Source organism: Terrapene carolina, unplaced genomic scaffold (genome assembly GCF_002925995.2).
Source record: "Terrapene carolina triunguis isolate 2854851 unplaced genomic scaffold, T_m_triunguis-2.0 Scaffold113, whole genome shotgun sequence".
Classification (NCBI taxonomy): domain Eukaryota; kingdom Metazoa; phylum Chordata; order Testudines; family Emydidae; genus Terrapene; species Terrapene triunguis.
The window spans coordinates 10,423,708-10,448,234 of NW_020664464.1; the positions used below are offsets into that span (position 1 = coordinate 10,423,708).

Here is a 24,527-nt window from a genome sequence, read left to right on the forward strand (position 1 = left end):
TTTGCTTCTTCTTTTTTTCTGTTTTACTTAACAAATGTCCTAGAAGCATCTCCTAACAGATTCAATTTGATCATTAGCATTTTTCTTGTTGACACGTGGTCTGTGGTCTTGGGTTTGCTGCTTGCTTCACCAAGTTAGCATAGCAGCAAGTTTTGTATAGCTTGTTCCTGATGAGTCTTTTTGTTTAACATTACAGTAAACCACATTTGCAGGATATTTACAGATTGCAAAGCAATATGGTTTTATTGGCAATTACTATCTAATTGCACTACTGTTTTAGAAGATTTTTCTAGTAAAGAAAAGACAGACATTATTCAGTAAAGTGAGCATCAGTATGAAAAAAGGATAAGAAATGTGCCTATGGTATAGGATGGTATAGGGAGAAGAAAATAGTTCATGCATCTACTTGTGTCTAGAAAATAATGTTTGGAGCATGTAAACAACAACAAACGAGAGAACCTGAATTAGAACATATGCTAACATTACAACCCCACAAAAAATAGTTAATAATAATAATTTATTAGATATGCTATTCTAATCAATTTCAATATAATAGATTTCTGTGTGAAATGAATTTTCCAGTCATTTACAACCCCCTATATCACTGTTTTAATATCCAAATCCCTTATTAGTTCTCATCCAGATCTTACTATAATATCTTTATAAAAAAACATAATGTGTATATATTATATATAGATCTTAAATAACACAGCTGGTAAGCTTTAAGTGGTACATTCATGCTATGAGAAAATATTATTGTAGCAGATGATCTTGTATGCATTCATTTTCAATTGTTTTCCCATACATTTTCTTGAAATTTTTGCAAAATATTTGTTTGAAGAAGCATTTCTTCCCAAACCCAGAGGGGCTGGGGGCATTGAGGAGACAACAGACGAGTGGGCAAATCCCAAGCACAGCGCTCAGCTTGATTAGCCAAACTGGGCACTTGGCAGAATCCGCCCACCCTTGCCATGTAAGTTATTGCCACCTAAAGACTGGAAGAGACACTGCAGCTCCTGTGTCATTCCCCTCTAGAGGCTAGGAAGATCCAAGTGGCCCAGCAGCACCACTTCCCTTGCCATCAGTATCTCAGCCATACTACACGAGGAGTCCCTGAAGGCAGAGCTCTCTGCTGCACAAACCCTGCAGAGCCCACCACCATTTTGCTGCAGGAGCAGGATTTGTCCATTTAAGTTAATGGATGTTTCGCCACTGACTCTAATGGGAGCAAGATCGTATCCTCAGTGTCCTTCTGGAGCGAACCCTCTGACCATAATGGTTGCAGCATTGACTGGTTTCAGACAAAAACTAATTAAGGATGGCTTCTGTAACATGAGCACTGTAGGGCTGGGGGGGAGAAGAATAGCCTAAAACTGTGGAGTGGTGAGAAGGAAAAGGCTTCCTCCCTTATAGCTTCTCTAATGCAAATCTATCTTGCAGGCAAGTAACATTACAATAATTTCCATGTATATATAATGTAGGAACAATCCTGCAGTGGCAGGGAGACTAGATAATTGCTTCTAATGTCTATGATTCTATAAAAGGATTATACTTCTCTGTGTGAAGCACCATGTTTAACCGATAAATAACTGTCGGCCAGGGGCCCCAGTGATAGTGCTGGGCCCTTCCAGGTGCCCCGGGAATAGTACCAAGAGCCTCCCAGAGAGATTCTTGGACCATTACAAATAACTGCTGAATAACATTGAAAAAGAAGTTGATCTCCAAAGGAGAAAACTGTCTTTCAAATGGAAATATCTAACCATCAGCAGCAAAGGACATACAATTACAATCAGACCGAATTACTGTTCATTTGTTTGCTAGTTAGTTTTAAATTGCCTCTAGTAAAATCACACACACACACACACAAAACTCCATTAACTTTGAATTGAAGTTGCTCAAGTGTATTTCCTCACAACACCACAAAAACTAAAAGTCCAAGGAAATCATAAGCTAAGGCAAAGTCCACACAAAACACAGTACCAGACTCCAACAATTTGCTTAGAAACAGCATCTGAAAAAAGGTTAGACTTGTCAAAAAACAAATTCAAAATGGGTTCATTTTTAAATGCTTAGAACTCTAATTAATGGATTTACTTATAAATTCTCAGATAAGTGCACCCATCTACTCACAGAGTGAGTGCTGTACAGTGTGTGAGGAGACACACTATATTATATATACATAACACAGAGTTAAATGCAAATCTCAGTGCTTTATGGAGACATTCGGGTGCATCCCTACTACATTGGCAGATTTGGTATGTTCTGCTTGAGGCACTGCATTTAAAATGTCAAACATGCCATAGTGAACAGGCCTTACTTGTTTTCGTTGCTGGCATCATACCGAGGCATGGGGTCAATATCGTTGCTATTGACATCATAGCTGGCGTTCGAATCCTGTAATAAACAGAAAAAAGAGAGAGAGAGAGAACTAGTTTCTCATTAATTAGACATTGACTCATGTGGCCCACATACATTCTTCAGCAGGTTTCTACAAGAGAGTAATTGGGTTAACTAACATTCCTGAGGTTTTGTGATGTTTTAGGAAAGGATTATATGTTCAATAATTACAGGATTTACATTTTTAAAATTTTGTTTTGGAAAGGGTGGAGGATAACAAATACATTAGACAAAAGTATTTTTCCAACAACCATTATAAAATAGGAAGAGCTGTTTGTCACATATGTAAATTTATTACATAAAACCCTATACTCCTCCTCTGAGACCTCTGTATATAACACCTGAAAAAGAGACTAGGTTTGCATTAAATTTATCTAGGTTCAATGACAAATGGATATAGTCTAAGAAAAGAAAAATTCCCAAAATGTTAGGAAGCAGAGATCCTTTATATTCCTCTAAGAAAATATTCCCACATAGCGTTCAAATACATAACACAAACGATACCCGCTGGAAAAGAAGATACCATTTTAAACTGCCTTATCTTTTCAGGGAGCATAACTATTTGTAATGTATGTGAAATGTGTGTTTTTCTCATATTTTCCGCATTTACCAAGATTCTTCCTGTTGAAAATAGTTTATAGTGCAAACAGTTGCTTGTTTCTGTGGCTTCTATTAACTGATGTGGTAGCATGTGGTGTGTTGACATGGCAAGCGGTTCCTTTTAATCTCTTCTTTGTTCAAAACCAGTTACCACATCCACCTCAAATTTTCCTGTTTGTAGCCACATAGAAGGCATTTGTCATCAAACCAGTGAATTGCCCTGGGGGAATTCCTCACTGGCAGGGGGAGAAGGTGGGGAAGGGAGTAAATAGCTGCATTTACATTCACTGGAAGGATAAGACTGGGATAAAGTTAGTGGCATCTGATACAATCTCAGCTGTTCTATGAGGGAGGAAAGTTGTACCTGACTTGTTTAAATAACCTATGATATGGGAATTAACATGAAAGATGTAGTGTATGTGAAGATCAAACGAATCTTAAATTGACAAATAAAGCTATATCCTGTCATTGATTTTTAGGCAGAACTTCCTGTTTTCAAAAGGGAGTTCATATACAGAATGGATGGCAGGATATGGCCCTAAGTGTGGCTAATTCAAAATCAATGGCTTAAGAACTGCGGAACCATCTCTAACTTTTTGGACTGGATGTTAATGACAGTGTCATCTCTATGGCCTTGGCTACTCTTGTGAGTTAGAGTACAATAAAGCAGCCCCGGGCGCCCTAGCTCGCTCCCCGTCCACACTGGCAAGGCATGTAGAGCGCTCTGACTCCGCAGCTACAGCGCTGCTGGTACTCCACCTCGGTGAGAGGAATAATGTTTGCTGCGCCCCCGCTGGAGCGCTGCGGCGCCAGTGTGAACGAGTTTGTTGCATTACTGCGCTGTGATCATCCTCCGGAAACATCCCATAATCCCCTTAAGTCAAGTGGCCACTCTTGTCATTGTGAAATCGGCTGCAGGAATGCGGAAATGCCCTTTCAAAGCTCCGTTTCGGAGAAGCCGGCTGCTTATCAGCTCCGAGAAAAAGCAAACATTTACTGTTTGCTTTGAGTGAGTGAGTGAGAGGCGGGGGGTCTGAACTTACAAGACAACATGCTGACACACTCTCAGCATCCCAAAAACCCACTCTTTCTCCCCCCACATACACACAACACATTCCCTGTCACCAGTGGCGGATTAATAATTTTGCCGCCCCTAGGCCGGGAAATAATTGCCGCCCTGGCCCCGCCCCGACTCCACCCTGTTCCCGCCCCCATTCCAACCCCCTCCCCAAAGTCCCCGCCCCAACTCCGCCCCTCCCTTCCCCTATTGGATCCCTTCCCCAAATCCCCGGTCCCACCTCTTCCCCCAGCGTGTGGCGTTCCCCTTCCTCCCCCGTCCCTCCCTGCCCCGCGAAACAGCCGTTTCGCAGCGCAAGCGCTGGGAGGGGAGAGAAACAGGACGCGGCGGCGCGCTTGCAGAGGAGGCGGAGGTGAGCTGGAGCAGGGGGGTGGGGCGCGGAGGGGAGCTTCCACCCCTGCAAATTTGCCGCCCTAGGCCTTGTCGGCCTAGGCAATAATATGGCGCTGCCTGTCACACTCCACCCCACCCCACCCCATTTGAAAGGCACGCTGCAGTCACTTGCATGCTGGGGGGATAGCTGCCCATAACGCACTGCTCCCAATGCTGCTGCAAGTGCCGCAAATGTGGCCACGCCAGTGCGCTTGAAGCTGTCAGTGTGGACAGACTGCAGCACTTTCCCTACTGTGCTCTACGAAGGCGGGTTTAACTCTACATCTGCAAGGGTAGCCAGGCCCTCTGTCTTGAATGCTCTGTCAGGATGAAATTCACCTCTACAGCTAGAACCCTTTGTGCTGGCCCTCTGCACAAGAGAATTTCATCCCAAATGCACTCATCTGTTTTCTTCACTGCTATTCATGTACAGCATGCACATTCCGTTTCATAAAAAACAACAAGACACCCAAGGTTGTGCACTTCTGCATCGTGACTATACCTGTGGCCTAGAATAATCACCCTAGCAATGCACTGCCCTGACATTCTAAATAGCTTGAAAGGACAATGTCAGCTTTGATAAGACAAAAAGTTTACCTACCAAGAGAGAAGCCTCTCTGTACATTAAGCAAATATTCCTATTTATTTTAAACCAATTGTTTAAATGTGACAAAACACAAGCAGACAGAAACCTATAAGGCTATAGGAAACTTACAATAAACAAAGGGCACGGTTCTCCTCTCATTTACAGTAGTGTAAATTGGAGATAACATCATTGGAATCAACAGAGCTATACTGCCAAGATGCCAAAGTGTTGCAGATGAGTGCAAGTCACACCTCTTTTTTTTCTTTACATTTTTTCTAGCCATAGGATGGATAGCTTGAACTTAAATAAATATTCAAGAGGATATAATTAAATTAAGACCTTCAGGAACGGGCTGTTATCTCTCTAGATAAATATTTTTGGCCTACCAGGATTTATACTCTCCCTTTAGCTATATACTCTTGAAATTAGCAGATGTGTAGCATATTCAAAAGCTCTGAGGGTGATGGTGGTGGGAAGACCACAGGTCAAAGTATTAGATATGGGGTGAAAAATTATGAGATCATTGAATTCAATCCCCTCCTTATATTCCATAAGGATATAGATTCCTTATGGAAGACATATCAGATATTAAACTGACATTATACAAGATATTATCCTACAGATTATTTCCATATGAAAAAATATAACTTTTTGTAATTTCCTTCCTATTATTGTTGCTGTTATAGAAAATCTATTCTTTCTTTCTTTCTTTCTTTCTTTCTTTCTCCATCAACCAGAACAACACAGTCATCTTTCTACAAGCAGCAATCTTAATTCTGAATAATAAAACAGCATTCTGAACTACTGCAAAGACTCACATAATTCTGCATCAAGTCTGGGTGGGTTCTCTCAATGCCATCATCCAGGATGGTGATCACGACATTCTTTCCGGTGTAGCCTCTCTTCCAAGCACCTACTATGTTCATATCTGACTGACAGTGATGGGTGTTATCACTGCAGTGCTAAAGAGAGAAGAGGAGATAAATGCATTGGATGTTGGAGATAATTGAACAGGGGGGGGAGGGAGGGTTGGGATATTAGCTTATTCATTATCATAACCAATTAAATTATCAGCAGATGACTGTATTGATTTGAATAGCAGATACGGAAGATCAATGTCTTCATTAACAAATACCAGGATAATTTAAAAGAAATGCTAAATGAAATGGAAATCACTAGACCTGCTTATTTCTTTTTAAATACCGAACAGTAGAAAAGGGCGGCTATTAGTTATGATGCCCAATTAGAAGCCCTGTATAAAATGAAACACTTTTTTTTCCCTGACCATTCAATGTGCTCATTGGAAATGTGCATTTGAATTTTTCAGCAAAACAAATCATATGTGGATAAAAGCAGACAAACGTCTGTAGAGAAACAGCCCTGGAAACAAAACCTGCTTTTTGGAGCCTACGTGCTGTATAATTTCTTTACTGGATGTCTGGAAACTAATCCAGATTCATTTCTATCTACAAAAGAAGGCTTTTGGCAGGTTTTGTGCAATATCAGCAGGAGATGAGCAGCACTTAAGAACCTGTAACCAAAACAACCCTCTGAAAAACTTTCAGCTTAAGGTGCCTGATGAATTGTAGATGGCTACAAGTCAACATGTTGGGGTACAACTTGCTGAGGAATGGGTGCGGAGAGAAATTAGGGTACATAAAAAGTGAATGACTCTCCTCTGACATGAATACATCCCCCGTTTAGGTAAAAAAAATCTGGCTTGCTATGGAAATGAGAAATGACACTTGGGTATTCATGTACCCCCACTAGCAAGTCTCTGACCCATACACAAAGTGGTTCCCTATGAAGCCCGAACCATTCAGACCCTCATCAGTGTTGCTTTTCTCCAACTCAGTGAGAGCAAGGAGGGGAAAAAAGAAGAAGGAAAGAAAGAAAGAAATGCTTGAACCTAGTATCATAGCAACAGTAGCCACATGAAAGCTCTCAGCGTTCACTCCCCCCTCCCCATTTCCTTGCACATGCACCTCAATGTAATGTTTTAGCATTTTGGAAACTGTAAACAGTTCAAGTAAATAAAAAGGGACAGAGTCTGCCCTGACTTACACACGAGGGAGGGGAATGGGGTAACCCCACTGAAGACAATTTGTTAGCACAGAATGTGGTGTAAATTAATGTAAGATTACTTCTGAGACCGCTCTTACCACTGCCTCTTCCATTCACCCCCCATGCACCTTGATATAATATACAAACCAGTGGCTTTCACAGTGTTTATTAGAGGTTACTAAAGCAAGTTTGCTATTAAGCATTGTATAAACAAGGCATTTGTACAACTTTAGGGATCAACTCCAAAGAATGTCTAGATGAGGTTTTAAAGTAGAGTTATGTATATCATTCAAAAATGTGCAGACAGCTTGTTTTATAAGGTTAGCAACACTCTACACTTCCTTTTGTGCACACTTTGTGCAGTGACTGCTCAAGACTCTTTGTGATATACCAACAATAATAAAACAGCATTCTGAACTACTGCAAAGGCTCACATAATTCTGCATCAAGTCTGGGTGGGTTCTCTCAATGCCATCATCCAGGATGGTGTTATCACTGCAGTGCTAAAGATTATAACAGTGCTTCACACATAGAGTTCCCTTGTATTTTTCAAAGTGCACTACAGACTTCAACCAATTAATCTTCACAAAACAGCTGTGAGGTAGATAAATATGACTACTGCCATTTTACAGCTGGGAAAACGGAGACAGGAAGGGCGAAGTGATTTGCCCAAGGTCACAGAGCAAGTCAGAGGCAGAAGTGGGATGGGAGTTCCAGCCTCCCTGCCCCAGGGTCAATTTACTGAACTATGCTGACTCACCACTCCGAGATGATCCTGCCTTGACATATTTACCAGACTCCTGTTAGCTAGAGGAGTAGACTTATTAGCCAGAAGCCAATACTAAAAGTGAAGTATTCTCCTGCAGGTGGGGAGGGGGAGGGGCAACACCTGGTAGGAAACACAGCACATAATCCCTCCAGTCTGACAAAATGCAGAAACTCCACCCTTCCTTTCTTCCTGGTTGCTGGGAATGAGGAAAGGGAAACATGACTCCCAATAACCAACATGCAACCCACCACTAGATCTTTCCTCCTCTCGTCCCTTTCATTGTTCCTAGGGTTGACCCTTTCCCTCTGGGGAAGAACTAGCAGTTCTGACTGCTCTGCTTCTTGGTCTAGTCCAGTGGTTCTCCCAATCAGCACAGCTCAGCGGCCCATGTGACATCCTCGAGGCTATACGGGTAGTATTGGATGCGGCCCACAATGGTAAATAGGTTGAGAACCACTAGTCTAGTCTCACCACTCGCCCTGGGCAAGTGTTTGGGGGTTTGATTCCTATTCCCCTGAAAGGACCTTGGACCTCTCCCAGAAAATGACTCCTTTCTCCCTCAGTGATGTCAGCAGGCTGCCCATGCCTGAATATCTGCTTCTGGGGAAGCAGCAGAGGTTCCCATTGGTCTCTTTCCTGCACATATGTACAAAAAAGCAAGACAAGATACACCTACCGCATTAGTGAATGATTCACTGATTCTTCTAATATACTGGGCCAGATCCTGGCCCCCACTTTGTGCTCCAGCACTGGGAAGACAGCCAAACTAAATGGGTGGTCGGAGAATCCCCCAGCAAAGGAGAATCTCCAGCCAGTATAGAGCTGGCATATCTCTACACCCAGCCCATCTTTTGGCCATAGCATAGGTGGCATATAAGGGATGTAAAGGTGGTATAAAGCCACCATCGTTCCTATCCTCATCTTTGCCAAGCACATACCAACTGCAGCTGAAGATGCAGCTCATCTTTGTTAACATCCATCCTTTCCTTTCAACCCCTACTACTAACAACATCTTTGTCATCTCTCACCATGCCTATGGAGCCTCTTCGTCCTCTTCTCACCTCTCCCTCCTAGTCTAGGCAAAATGCTGCTATTAGAATCATCTTCCTATCCTGCTGCTCTGACCAGTTCTCTGCCTCCATGCTCCCATCTCCTTCATTCTCTCTCGTCTCTGGCTCCCTTTCTTTTTTCCACATCAAATTCAACCTTCTCTCCACCACAAATCCTCTGCCCCACAATCAGCTCTTCTCGCCCCAAATTTGCACCACAAACTGTACCCCACACTCTGAACTGGCATACCATTTTTCAGGCCAATCTGATTAGGTCTGTAGATTTTAAAGCAGTTTGAAAATTTAGCTTTTAACATAAATGCTCTTTCAACCTCAACTACAGTGCAGTTAAGCACCATCCCATAGAGCAATATGAGGAACAGCCTCCAACTTCCTGTCCACTATAAGTTCTCTCCTCCACCTCTTTAAATCTCTCCTTCAAAATCACTTCTAGCAAGAAATCTCCAGTACAGACGTCCATTCTATCATTCTTCCTTAACTGTATTGTGTTTAATCTTTATTTTGTGTTTCATATTCATCTGTCTGAATTACGTTATCAGATCCTTGGGACAGAGACTTTGTGTTTTAAATGTTTGAAAGCATTGTGTAGATTTACAGAGCTACCTAAATAATGAATAGGCATTAAAATAAGAAAGCAAGTGCCTAAAATTAATTGGACTTTGTGTCAATGGGCAAGTACTGAAGCATCTTATTAATGCGCAATAATGTCAGTGTATTTTCTCTGTTCCCCCTTTTTGGAATATGATTTTTTTTGTGTATGCAGTTGTAGTTTTTGCCCCCAGTCCTGCTTAACTTTACATAAGCACATGAGTTATCTTACTTCAATCAGTGGAACTAGTCAGACACACTAAGTTAAATTTGCAGGATTGAGGCTTAATTTATCTTAATCTCTATTGATATGAAGTTCTAAGGATCATTTTTAATTTTGGTTGGCTATTTTAAAATATTGATTTTTAAAAATTTGATTAGTGGTCAAATCTATCCCAGCAGTAACCAGACCAAAAACAAACAAACAAACAAACAAAAACAAAGAAACCCCACAACAACTAACTTTGTTAACATACAAAACCATGGGAGTGGCAGGTTTTTACCAGATCCATCCATGTAAGTATTGCTGATTGATTTCTCCACCTCCACCACAGAGAATAGGCAAGTACGTGGAATCCTACCTTCCCACAGACAAGTTAGTTTAGTCACAGTAAAAGAGCATCATTTTAGCTTTTGCCCACTGCCTGAAGGATATCATCGAAAGGAGTAACAACCCCTCAACCAATATAATTTGACTGAGTTTTTTAAAAAGCAGTTAAAGGATGATGTTTCTCTTTGTACTGTTTAACTGCAAAACGTTAATGACACTACAGTTAACTAACATTTAATCAGAAACCTCTGCAGGGGTAGAGAGACTCTTGTGTTCCAAAAATGCTTAGGAAGTGAGAAGGGTGTGTGACGGGTTGGATCACAGAAACCCCCTTGGGAGCTGTCACCCGATGTGCAAAGATTACCCCTAATTCTGTTTTCCCTGCCAGCTCAGAACTCCAGCACCCTGTCTTGCTGAGCCAGACACTCCCGTCTGCTGCAACACAGACCCAGGGTCTGAATCACTTGTCCCAAAGCTGCAAGTTTACCTGAAAACAGCTCACAGAAGTGTGCTTGTCTTTAGCACTCCGATGCTCAACTCCCAATGGGGTCTAAACCCAAATACATCCGTTTTACCCTGCATAAAGCTTATGCAGGGCAAACTCATAAATTGTTCGCCCTCTATAACACTGATAGAGAGATATGCACAGTTGTTTGCTCCCCCAGGTATTAATACATACTCTGAGTAAATTACTAAATAAAAAGTGATTTTATTAAATACAGAAAATAGGATTTAAGTGGTTCCAAGTAGTAACAGACAGAACAAAGTAAGTCACCAAGCAAAATAAAATAAAATGCGCAAATCTATGCCTAATCAAACTGAATACAGATAATCTCACCCTCAGAGATGCTTCAGTAAGTTTTTTCTCAGACTGGACACCTTCCAGGCCTGGGCACAATTCTTTCCCCTGGTACAGCTCTTGTTCCAGCTCAGGTGATAGCTAGGGGATTCTTCATGATGGCTCCTCTCCCCCTCTGTTCTCTTCCACCCCTTTATATATCTTTTGCATAAGGCGGGAACCCTTTGTCCCTCTGGGTTTCCATCCCCCCTCACTGGAAAAGCACCAGGTTAAAGATGGATTCCAGTTCAGGTGACATGATCACATGTCACTGCAAGACTTCATTGCCCACTTGCCAGCACACACATATACCGGGAGACTAACAGGTAAACACAGCCATCTGCAGACAGTGGTCCTTGTTAATGGGAGTCATCAAGATTCCAAACCATCATTAATGGCCCACACTTTACATAATTACAATAGGCCCTCAGAGTTATATTTTATATTTCTAGTTTTAGATACAAGAGTAGTACATTTATACAAATCGGATGATCACACTCAGTAGATTATAAACTTTGTAATGATACCTTACAAGAGACCTTTTGCATGAAGCATATCCCGGTTATGTTATATTCACTTATTACCATATTTTTCTAAAACTATCCCAGTTACATTATATTCACTTATTATCATGTTTTTATAAAACCATATAGACTGCACAACGTCACAGGGTGTTTTGAGGAAAATTACTGATCTAGAACTTCCCTCAGACTTGCAGTTCAAGTCTCATAGAGGTGAGAGGCCAAAAGAATCACTTGGATGTGGACAGTTTGGAAGCTATTCCTGCAATTAAGAAACAGACACAGTGTTTAAAAGAAGTGATTCAGCTATTAAAGGGGTTTTCTGTTATCTGCTACATTCTTTCAATGCCAGACTTGCCTGGAGTTTTGTAGTTATTGTGTTACATCCTCTCTCATAAGAACGGCTATACTGGGTCAGACCAAAGGTCCATTTAGCCCAGTATCCTGTCTTCCGACAGTGGCCAATTCCAGGTGCTTCAGCAGGAATGAACAGAACAGGTAATCATCAAGTGATCCATCCCCTGTCGCCCATTCCCAGTTTCTGGCAAAGAGGCTAGGGACACTATCCCTAGCCACTGATGGAGCTATCCTCCATGAATTTATCTAGTACTTTTTTGAACCCTGTTATAGTCTTGGCCTTCACAACATCCTCTGGCAAGGAGTTCCACAGGTTGACTGTGTTGTATGAAGAAATACTTCCTTTTGTTTGTTTTAAACCTGCTGCCTATTAATTTCAATGGTGACCCCTAGTTCTTGTGTTATGAGAAGGAGTAAATAACATTTTCTTAATTACTTTCTCTACACCCATCATGATTTTATAGACCTCTATCATATCCCCCCCTTAGTTGTCTCTTTTCCAAGCTGAAAAGTCCCAGTCTTATTAATCTCTCCTCATACAGAAGCTGTTCCATTCCCCTAATAATTTTTGTTGCCCTTTTCTGAACCTTTTCCAATTCCAATATATTTTTTGAGATGGGGCAACAACATTTGCATGCAGTATTCAAGATGTTGGTGTATCATAGATTTATATAGAGGCAATATGATATTTTCTGTCTTATTATGTATCCCTTTCTTAATGATTCCTAACATTCTGTTCGCTTTTTTGATTGCCGCTGCACATTGAGTAGATGTTTACAAATGTAGCTCATTGTCATTATCATTATCATTAATTTAACGTTTTCTGCCTGGTGTGCTAATTTCAGAGGTCTGATACTGGCTATATCCAGTTATGGATCAATACCAAAAAGGAATCGATAGACTGAGGAACCAGTAATCATCTTAAAGTCAATATCTTGTGAAATTCCAGAGCCAAAAATGAATTTAGAGGAAAGCTATATAAGGCATTCTATTCTGTCTTTGACAAGTTCTTAACAGCCCATCTCTCATGAATTGTTGATGTTATGCCCTCTGAAAGCTATCACATGGTACAAAGCACTGGTCTCCAGCAGTTCTTGAGTTAACAGTGGTTAAAGATCATGTCAAAGATTTGGCAGATTTAGAACTAATTTGGTAGAACAGTACAAGTACTTTAAAGCCCAGTAAATCTTCCAAAAATTAGCCCTCCCCCGCAACCAGAAATTAACAGGGAAAAAAGAACCTTGTAAAAAGACGGGCTCCTTCTGATTTTCACGTAGAACAGTAGTAAAAAGAGTCTTGCCACAGGCAGTAGACCTTGCAGTTTATGGTACACATTCTTTAGGTCTAGGAGCTTCATCCACTGTACTATACAGCATGGTAGAATATATGATGTGGTAAAGTTGCACATGGTCACACAGGTAGAACAGTAAGAATGGTCAAGGGCAAATTATTTGGCCTTGATCAACCCCTAAAATCCATGCATAGAGGGGACAGAACTGCATGGGGTCAAGAGGTGGGTCTTGGTTAACCAAGGGGTTGTCAAGGGAAGAGACCTTCTGCCTCTTCTGTGAGAAGAAATTCAGTGTTGGACATCTGGTTAACCACTAGCTGCCAGGATGGTCAGTACATATATGCAAGCAGCAGAGTTTAGTTGCTCTTAGCTTTAGTGGAGTTGGCTTACTGGTGCCAGGTTCAAGTTCAAGTTCATTTGGTACTTTTGATATGAAACAAGCTTCATTTTGAATGGAGGGCAGGAAACATCAGTTACCACAGTGAAGGATGACCTTCTAAAAGTCTAAATAGATAGATAGATCCACTGTTAAAATGGCCCATATAATTCAATATAAACAAAGAAAACATGTTTTCAGGAACATATAACTCAGGAATGAATGAATTCATTTTTCTTCATCTTTTCAAATTAGGCAGTTAGTAAATTGTGTTTACTAAGGGATAATATTTTTTAAAATAATGCTTTTTTTCCAAGAGTGTTTATCACATTTTGAATGTTGAGTAGAAACTCTTCCATCAGAGCTAGCAATAAATGAAAGGGGGATATTAATGATTAGGAGGAGTTTTTGCAGGAAATAAATATTTTAGTTTTCGTAAATGTAATCTAATATTTATTGCATGTTAAATAGGAAACACTGTCTGCATAGAAACTTCTTTTCCTCTGAGTTTCACCCCTGAACAGTTTTGGATCACAGCATTTTAAAGGCCTATAGAAGTTGGAGATATTATAGGGACTGATTCATCTCATGCTTGAGATGCTTTGGATTAACTAGTATTTGACGTCTGAAACAACACATTTTACTGAACTGCTACTTTTTCCCATCTGGGTCTCTTTCCAATGAAATATTTGAAAAATATACAGTATTAAATATTTAGCATCAAATTCATCCCTGGTATAACTTCAACGTATTTGACTGAGTTACACCGGAGATGAATTTGGCTCTTGACCTTTATTGATTTTTCAAATAAACAAGTAAAATATATTTAGAGGCCAGTGGGAGGAAACAAATCATAAACATACGTTATTTGATAAGTTTGTTTAAACAGAGAAGCAGAACAGGGAATCAATGTAACTGGATTCCTTATATTTATAGAACTATCTATTGGCTACAGGGAAACAAGAACAAGACAACAGAACCTAATTTATCTCTATGAAAAAAATGAGTTCATGACTCAGGTTACTCTGTGACTTGACACTAAACTTCAGGTTTTCCCAAAAGGAGAACAATTCAGAATATAGTTAGCTCAGATATACACTGAGACTATTCTATCATTTCTCATTACTGGAAATTTTTAAATAAAGATTGGATATTTTTCTGAAACATCTGCTCTGGTTCAAACAGAAATTAATTTAGGGAAGTCCTCTGGCCAGTTATACAGGAAGTCAGACTAAATAATCGTAATGGTTCCTTCTGGCCATATAATTTATGAATCTATTCTACCAAGGACTTTAGGTTCAAAGCTTTTCTTGGGGGCTAAATTTATGTACTAGTTTATCAAGTATTCATATTTATTTGGTGATAACTAACCTTGCGACTATACACACACAGATTTGCTGCATGTTGACTGATGGTATCATCAGCTCCATGATACCACTAAATTAATTTAATTATTAAATTAATTACAGTTCAAGTATAAAACCAAAAAAAAAGTCACTATTAAGGCAAAATGTTTGGTCTGAAACAATGTTCGCTAAATTCCTTTTGAAAAAAGGGAAACAGTGCATCATCTGATACTGTTCTGCAGTAAAACATGCAGGAGGTAAACCTAGCAAAAAATATTTACTAATGCTCCCCGCATGTGGGGTGAGTTTTGAGATCACAGAGGGGGTTGGAGATGTAATTTACCAATCCTGTGGATCCTAGGAATTCATAAAGAAAGAATCCATCTAGACCCATGGATTCAGAGCCTTATTTGGGGCTCTGTGGCACCATCCTTTACTTGAGGATGCTTCCGTTATACATATACCCTACTCCCCTCAGCCTGGGGGGACATCAGAGTGGATCAGAAGTTAATGCTGTTTTCACCTGCTTTAACTCCAGTTTAAGAAAAACTGTGGAAATCCTGTTGGAAGGAGCATATGCACAGAGTGACTGCTCCCTGCCCTGAGTTGTGCAGCCTCACCCAGAGTGGTGTTATTCAAGAAGGGGGAATTATTCCACAAATACATCATTCTTTCCATTCTGCCATTTTTGTGGCCTGTGCATTGTGCTTTTATGTGACCTCCATTAATTCCCACAAAAGTAAGAAGTATTGGAGAATTTTATCGAGTGTCTCATGACATATGGTCCTTTTCTTAAAGTGCCATGGAGTCATGTGATTACACGAAACTCATATTTCACATTTTAAAATTCATGCCTTGTTTGCCCTGAATGACTCTATGATGACCAGAAAACTATTGAAATCAGAAGTGAACCCTGCGAGGTGGGAGTGTCCCAGAGCTCGGGCTGTAGCCTGTGCCCGAATGTCTGCACCACAATTAAACAGCCCCTTAGCCTGAGCCCTGCAAGCCCAGGTCAGCTGGCATGGGCCAGCTGCGGATGTCTAATTGCAGTTTAGACATACCCTCTTAGGCCTTATCTACACTTGCGGTGGCATGCAGGATATGTGTAGCTACATGCCACAGAGAAAAGCAGGCCTCATCCACACTGCAATGTGTAGCTACATGCAGCAGTGAAAGGCTCTGGCAGCAGGGAAAGGATCCAGCAGCTCTCAGAGCAGCCAAAGCCTTTCACTGTGGTGGGAAACGTCTCGAGCAATGAGGAGGCAGCAGTGTAGTGTAGGTGTGCGCGGCAGTGCTTGGACATGTAGAGAGATGTGTAGGGTATATACCGTAAAGTTCTGGGCATGTCTTTACTCACCTAAGCAGTGTCTCACTCCTATGTATACCTGTGCTGGGAGGTGTGCAGTGTCTGCAAGCTACATGCCAACATCACTGTAGTCATAGCCTTAGTGCTACATCAAGTTGTTTTGAGAGTGTGGTGGGGAGTAGAGTATGGAGGGTTTTAGTTGCTTTTTTCCCTTAGGACTTCCTTGTCCTCAAAAATTGTATTGCTGTAACTATACCAGTATCGCAGTACAAAGGTGCTTTATACTAGTATAACTTATTCCTGTAGGGAAGGGGGAAAAGCTATACCAGTATAAGGCACCAGTATAATTGCGTCCACAGTATACCAATATAATTATTTTGGTAAAAGCTCACATCCCTAACTGACATAGTTATACTGGTACAAAATCTATGTGTAGACCAGGCCTTATCTTTTGAAAGAAAGGAGATACAAACAGCTTTATTTATCAATAAGAGTCTTTACACTTTTCAGAGATCACCAATGTCAGGGAAAGAAAAGAGAGGTGGTGGGTGACAGGAACGCCCAGAACAGAGTTAAGAGATCAGAGCATAATGAAGCAGAGGAACACAATACACGCCCAGAAATTAATCTATAGTACAAATTGCTAATGTCATAATCATTGATTCTTGTCTCATTTCTATAGTATTTTGCTTTGTGTTACGACCTTGTCTCTTGGAGGCCCCTTGTTCCCTTTACTCGTCATCATTCACTCTGTTCATTCACACAATCTCGCCCCTGTTGGGAGGAGAACCTTCACCTCCACAGCTTCTGTCAAATAGAACTGACTTCTTGTATCCATCCCTCTGCCTTATCTCCTGTCAAATCTTGGCTGAAAACATATCTTTTCTCCCTTATTCATGCCTCTTCATTTCACCTTCACTTTGTTGTTATTTTCAGCTTTATGGCTGTATTATTTAACTGTGTAAATTGTTGTAGGATACAATTTGTATGAAAAATACCGTACAAGGTAAAGTGGCAGCATAATAAAAGGAAGAGAAAAGAAAACTCTCATGGAAATGTAACAAGTCTGTGCCATAGAGAGAATTTCAGCTTTTTTTTTTTAAGCTATTATATTGTATCATGTAAGTACGCGACATGTTTTAAAGATATTTTCAATTTACTTGATATAATGTAATGAGATTTTTGGAGCTATTAAGGACATCTTGTAAATTTGTAAGCAGACAATTTGGAAATTGCACATTATTTACTCAATACTACAACCACTCACAACAAGGTAAATGGAGGGTTTACCATGTCAGTTTGTACTTTGAAGCTATCATGATGATCACACAGATAGTCAAATTCATAATGTTAAGAAAATGTTACTGGTTATGCACAGTTTCAAGTTTTAAATATGAGTACCTGGGCAATCATTAAATACAATGGGCCAAGTGCATTCTGTAGAACAGGGAGATTTAAAATGTACCTCCCTGCACCATCTTCCCAAAGCTGAAATCAATCATAGAGCAAAACAGAGTAGGAGGAAAAATGTAAATATAAAAATGTGAATGATGATAGTGTCATAGAAATGTAGGGCTGGAAGGGACCTTCAAAAATCATCAAGTCCAGCCACCAGTGCTAAGGCAGGACCAAGTAAACCTAGACTATCCCTGACAGGTGTTTCTCCAACCTGTTTTTAAAAATCTCCAATGATGGGGTTTCCAAAACCTTTCTTGGAAGCCTATTCTGGAGCTTAACTGCCCTTAGTGTTAGAAAGCTTTTCCTAATATCTAACCTATATCTCCCTTGCTGAAGATTAAGCCCATTACTCCTTGTCCCACCTTCAGTGGACATGAAGAACAATTGATCACTGTCCTCTTTATTACAGCCCTCAACATATTTGAAGACTATTGTGTGTTCTCCTCTCAGACTAATCAAGCCCAAGTTTTTTAATCTTTCCTCATAGGTCAGTTTAATCATTTTTGTCACTCTCCTCTGGATTCTCTCTCTAATTTGTCCACATCATTCTTGAAGTGTGGCACCCAGAATTGCATCCAGTACTCCAGCTGAGACCTCACATACAACAAGATAATTACCTCCCGTGTCTTCCATACAACACTCCTGTTAATACACCTCACAATCATATTAGCCATTTTTCCAACTGCATCACTTTGTTGACTCATATTCAATTTGTGATCTACTATAACACCAAGATTCTTTTCAGCATTATTACCACCTACCCAGTTATTCCCTATTTTGTGGCTGTGCATTCGATTTTTCCTTCCTAAGTGTAGTAGTTTGCACTTATCTTTATTGCATTTCATCTTGCTGATTTCAGACCAATTCTCCAATTTGTCAAAGTCATTTTGAATTCTAATCTTGTCATCTTCTAGCTTAGTGTCAACCACAAATTATATAAGCATACCCTCCACTTCATTATCCCAGTCATTAATGAAAATATTAATTATAATTGGGAGTTAAGAATGTTTTATTAGATACCAAATGAATACAATTCTGCAATCTTGCAAGTAGGCGTCTTACTTTAAAAAAATCCTAGTTAAGAAGGGAAGTGAAACTAAAAAAAAAATTATTTTTTTTTAAATATAAAACAAATGGAAAATTGGGAAGTTGATAGCAATGAGTACAAATAGGCAGTTATACAATGCAGACAATGGATAAAGGAAGCTAAAGGTATAATCATAAAATCTACAGCCAATAGGGTTAAGGATAATAAAAAAGGAATTCTTTAAATCGATCAGGAACAAATGAAATCCTAACACTGGAATAGGTCCAATATTAGACAAGGATGGTTAAATTGTCAATCCTGATGCTAAAAAATCAAAATTATTCAATAAATATTTCTGTACTATATTTGGAAAGAAGCGGGATGATGTATTCATATCTCATAGTGATTAAGAAATGCTTTCTTTCCCTCTAGTAACTAGGGATGATATTAAACAGCAACTATTAAAGTTAAAATGTTTAAAATCAGCAGGACCAGATAACTTGCTAGTTTGGCTGATAAAAGTAACTATACTGACATAACATACTTAGACTACTGTAAGTCATTTGACTTAGTCCAACATGACATTCTGATAAAAATAAAATAAAGCATTATACAAAATCTGCACAGCCCATGTTAAATGGATTAAAAACTGGTTAACTGATAGATCTAAAAAAATAATCTGTAAATGGGGAATCAGCATCTTACAGGGTCTAGTGGGGTCCCACAGGGATTTCGTCTTGACCCAATGTTATTCAATATCTTTATTAATGATCAGGAAGAAAATATAAAAATATTGCTAGTAATCTACAGATGACTCAAAACCCTATCCCTACCTTCCAGTGTATCTACCTCTCCTCCCATCTTAGTGTCATCTGCGAACTTGCTGAGGGTGTAATCCATCCCATCATCCAGATCATAAATGAAGATATTGAACAAAACCGGCCCCAGGACCGACCCCTGGGGCACTTTGCTTGATACCGGCTGCCAACTAGACATCGAGCCATTGATCACTACCCGATGAGCCCTACGATCTAGCCAGCTTTCTATCCATATATAGTCCATTCATCCAATCCATACTTTTTTAACTTGCTGACAAGAATACTGGGAGACCGTATCAAAAGCTTTGCTAAAGTCAAGGTATATCACGTCCACCACTTTCCCCATATCCACAGAGCCAGTTATCTCATCATAGAAAGCAATCAGGTTGGTCAGGCATGACTTGCACTTGGTGAATCTATGTTGGCTGTTCCTGATCACCTTCCTCTCCTCCAAGTGCTTCAAAATGGATTCCTTGAGGACCTGACTTCTAGATTAAAAAATTAAAAGTCTCCAAGGAAAAAGCAATCTTCTAAGGAGACAGGAAAGTATGCACCCAGGCATTCTGTTGCACCCGCAATATAATCCTTTTGCACTGTGACAATCTAAGCTCATTTTGGGAGTGTACCTGCTGTGGAAGCCAAGACCACTTTTTATACTAATCTGGCTCTTGAAAGTTGCACATAAAATAATCCATAAAACCAAATAACACTCAATTGCAATGAAATAACAGGTCTACTTAAACATAAGATGATACATACATTCAAGTGAACAGCTTCAGGACAATGAGAAGCAAATTAATTTTGATTTGTGGGACATTAAAACAGAACCTGGGCCCTGATTCAGCAGAAGTGTGTGATTAACCTTAAGCATGTGCTTAAATCCAGTTCTGTTTAGCAAAGCCATTAGGTATGTGCCTAAGTCCCATTGAAGTCTACATGACTTAGTCTTATGGTTAAGTACTATGCTGATTTGGGGCTCTGGTCAATTTTTTCATTGACACAGTGAATATCAGGGTTTTCCCTTTTTTATTAGCAAGCAAAGCCAGCATTTTCCTTTCCTTTTACTTTTTCAGCTACTTGACCCCAGTTAACCTGTACCCTTTGACTTAAGATGCTGCAGATGGAAGTATTTAACTAGCAGGGAAAAAAGGAAACTAGGTGAGAACCTTTCTATTCACGATGAATGCCCTGTATATATACACATACATTTTTTTCAAACCAGCATATGAATCAAATGAACAACTTGATCTGCCAGCAGCAGCACGACTGCAATTGTAAGGCTGCTAGCAAGAAAAGAAAAAAAATGTAGAAAGCTGTCATTTCATGCCTGACATTGTTAATGTGATCTCCCTTATTTGAAACAAAAAATAAAAAAACCCTTCTCATGACTGTCTGGTATTAAACACGGTGACTGTTTAGATGGTGCAGAAAATAATTCTCAATATATACATCTGCAGTTAAATCATCCCTTAGCCCTCCCACATAATTGTTTCAGGTTTTAGTCAATCTGTGTTGCTCCCTGCTTGTCTGAAGATAACAAGGGTCTTAAACTGTGTTCCTTGCAGGGTCACCCCCTCAGACACACACATGTGTCTGTTAGGCAGTTCCTGTGGCATGTCTGAAAAGAGAAGAACTTCTCGGCCTCAGGTTTATTTTTCCTATACTGTAAATTCCTTCATTGAAAATAGGCAATGAATCAATCCTTCAAATGAAATATCTCCGTTAATGGAAATAGCTTACACAGTCTGTACCACAGGATAGGCCCAGAGGCATGTTTCTGGCCCACTGTCTCTGGATAAGTGTGATCACAATTCTTCCACATCTACCCCATAAACATTTGTAATTTTAATGTCAGAGGAGAGAAAATACCCACACATGGTAAACAACAAAACCTGTATCCAGTCTGAGAGAATAAAACAGGAACATTTCACATTTTTACTGGCTGTCTCACTGGCCACAATTGTGCAACCTGTTCATTAAATAAAAAGAATGGGCCAAACTTCTGGTGAATTTGGCCCAATGTTTTGGAAGGATAAACAAATGAAAAAAGAGCAGTACATGACAGTCGCACCCCTTTGGAATTGTGCAATAGCTTCCCTTTTGGAGTCCGTGCCATTTACAAGCAATGGGGAAACACAGAAGTCAAAAAGATGGAGAGGGCTGCATTAGGGTTAGGGATTCAGTGGGATTCTGCCTGTTCCTAGAGAAGGGCAACAAAGGTGTGACAAGATTATGATGATCAACAGATGGCTCAGGCAGTGGTGCTATAAGGAGGGCTTTGGGATGTATGGCCACTGGGAAGCATTCATGGACAGAGGACTGTTCTCTCGGGATGGACTTCACCTGAGGAGGGAAGGAAATAGACTTCTAGGATGGAGGCTGGCACAACTGATTAAGAGAGCTTTAAACTAGGAATTTGGGGGCGATGGTTGGGAGATGTTCAGGTAATCTCCACGACGGATTTTAACATTGAAAGGGAAGAAAACGAAGTAAGAAAGGTTACAGCCGTGGGTAGGAGAATGAACATAAGGAGGAAGGGTAGTGTAGATACCAGTCTAATAGGTGATAGCGGCAGTAGAATGTCTGTGCCTAATCGGGTAAAGAATGTGAGAGAAGCCAAACAGCAAAAATTAAGATGTTTGTACATTAATGCGAGGAGCCTAGGTAACAAAATGGAGGAACTAGAGTTATTGGTGCAGGAAGTGAAACCAGATATTATAGGGATAACAGAAACATGGTGGAATAATAGTCATGACTGGAGTACAGGTATTGAAGGGTATGTGCTGTTTAGGAAAGACAGAAATAAAGGCAAAGGTAGTGGAGTAATACTGTATATCAATGATGAGGTAAACTGTAAAGAAATAAGAAGTGATGGAATGGATAAGACAGAGTCCATCTGGGCAAAAATCACATTGGGGAAGAAAGCTACTAGAGCGTCCCCTGGGATAGTGCTTGGGGTGTGCTATAGACCGCCGGGATCTGATCTGGATATGGATAGAGACCTCTTTAATGTTTTTAATGAAGTAAATATTAATGGGAATTGTGTGATCATGGGAGACTTTAACTTCCCAGATATAGACTGGAGGACAAGTGCTAGTAGTAATAATAGGGCTCAGATTTTCTTGGATGCGATATCTGATGGATTCCTTCACCAAGTAGTTGCTGAACCAATAAGAGGGGATGCCATTTTAGATTTGGTGAGTAGTGAGGACCTCATAGAAGAAATGGTTGTAGGGGACAACCTTGGTTCGAGTGATCATAGAATCATAGACTATCAGGGTTGGAAGGGACCTGAGGAGGTCATTTAGTCCAACCCCCTGCTCAAAGCAGGACCAATCCCCAGACAGATTTTTGCCCCAGATCCCTAAATGGCCCCCTGCAGGATTGAACTCACAACGTGGGGTTTAAGCAGACCAATGCTCAAACCACTGAGCTATCCCTCCCCACTTAATAGCTAATTCAGTTCAAACTAGATGGAAGGATAAACAAAAATAGATCTGGGACTAGGGTTTTTGATTTTAAAAGGGCTAACTTTAAAGAATTAAGGAAATTAGTTAGGGAAGTGGATTGGACTGAAGAACTTGTGGATTTAAAGGCAGAGGAGGCCTGGAATTACTTCAAGTCAAAGTTGCAGTGGTTTTATGGTGGCCATTGTATGAACAATGTACGTGAATTAAAATAGTCTATCTCCTGCTCTAATTTATGCAGCTGGTATTTGCATTTAGGCCTTGTCTATACTAGAAAGGGTTTGCCATATATCTGTAATGGAGACACAGCTTGTACTTTTGCCAGTATTGGTTATACCAGTTCCTCAAATGAAATAGGCTAAATAGCAAAAGGACTTTTTTGCTGGTATAACTACAACTACACAGGGCTCATACCAGAATAGCCAAGTTGGTAAAAAAAACAAACCACATCTCTAAGTGACACAGCTCTGCCAGAATACATTTTAAGTATTGTAAACCAGACCTTAATTAACTAGGGACATAGGTCCAGCAATTTGGGTTGGATAGATGCCTAAAAGTTGAGTTGCTTGCTCAAACATTGAGTCTGAAAACCTTAGAAGGTCACATCAGGATCACTTGTGAAATTTCCAGTACATCCTGGCTGGAGCCAAAACCACAAGTTTTGTGAGGAAAATAAAGCCTCTTTCTGTCCCTCTCCAAACCTGAGGTGCAGAGGCACATGGAAGCTGAACAAAAGAAGAGTTAACTGATTGCTTCTGAACTGTCTCCATTAGGTGTTTATATTCATAAAAGGCTGAACAGTTCAACACACACTTCCCTCAAGTAGTAAAGTAATTTCTTATTATTATTCAACTATCTTGTCTGTATTTATTGTGCACAGAGTGCCAACTGTAAAATCCCACAGTACATTGACGTTTGAGCTTCCCTATGTTCCCAGGCTTGCACTCCTTGGATTTGATGCTGTTTTGATTATTACCATACGGAAACCTACCTCACCCTTTCCTGCAGAAAATCACATGTAAAAGGGGGAAAAAATATCCTTGCCTTTGATGTCACCCATCTCTCTCCTCCTTTGCAGGACAGTAGAGAGGGCAGGAGGTGTGGCATCTGCATCCAAGATCTGCAGGGAATGTCTTGGGTCACAGAGCATCCTTGCCTCAGGGTCCAGGCTGCCACTGACCTCCTGCCCACATTTGCACCCTACACCCTACCAGGGTGCTGAGTGGGACTTAATGCTGAAACTGTCAACATTCACTCTTGATGGAATTTCAAATGGAAAGCACTGATTTTTTTTTTTTTTTATTAATGCCAAAGAAAGTAACTTTACCGCTTGCTTCTCCCCTCTGGACTGACACACCTTTCTTCTTACATGGCATACTTGCGTGAAGAGACTTTGTGGTCTTAAACTGAAGGGGCAGAAAATTCCGTTCTGATTTTGCTCTCTCTATCTGTGCATACTGATCAGATTTGGCTGTTTTTGTGTTACTTCTATTGACTCTGTGTCTAAGAGTCACTGGAGATTACATGGATCTGTATTTTTTTCCCCTCGGGAGAATTTCCATCCAAAGCACCATTGCCAAAACTGTAGATTCTATTTATAACCTTTTCACCTATAATTACCTTTTTGAGGAACTTTTTTCTTAGCTGG

At 40.2% G+C, this 24,527-nt stretch overlaps 1 protein-coding gene across 3 annotated transcripts in view; it reads right to left on the minus strand.

Moving 5' to 3' along the window:
* Positions 1–24,527, minus strand: part of PCSK5 (proprotein convertase subtilisin/kexin type 5) — a 296,183-nt gene that overhangs the window by 196,621 nt on the left and 75,035 nt on the right. For all 3 annotated transcript variants that reach the window (XM_026652353.2, XM_029911707.1, XM_026652352.1), the window contains exons 4-5: positions 5,852–5,995; positions 2,318–2,394 (exon numbers count right to left, since the gene is read on the minus strand). In XM_026652353.2, coding sequence (XP_026508138.1) covers positions 2,318–2,394; positions 5,852–5,995 — 221 coding nt within the window. The remainder of the gene's footprint in view (positions 1–2,317; positions 2,395–5,851; positions 5,996–24,527) is intronic.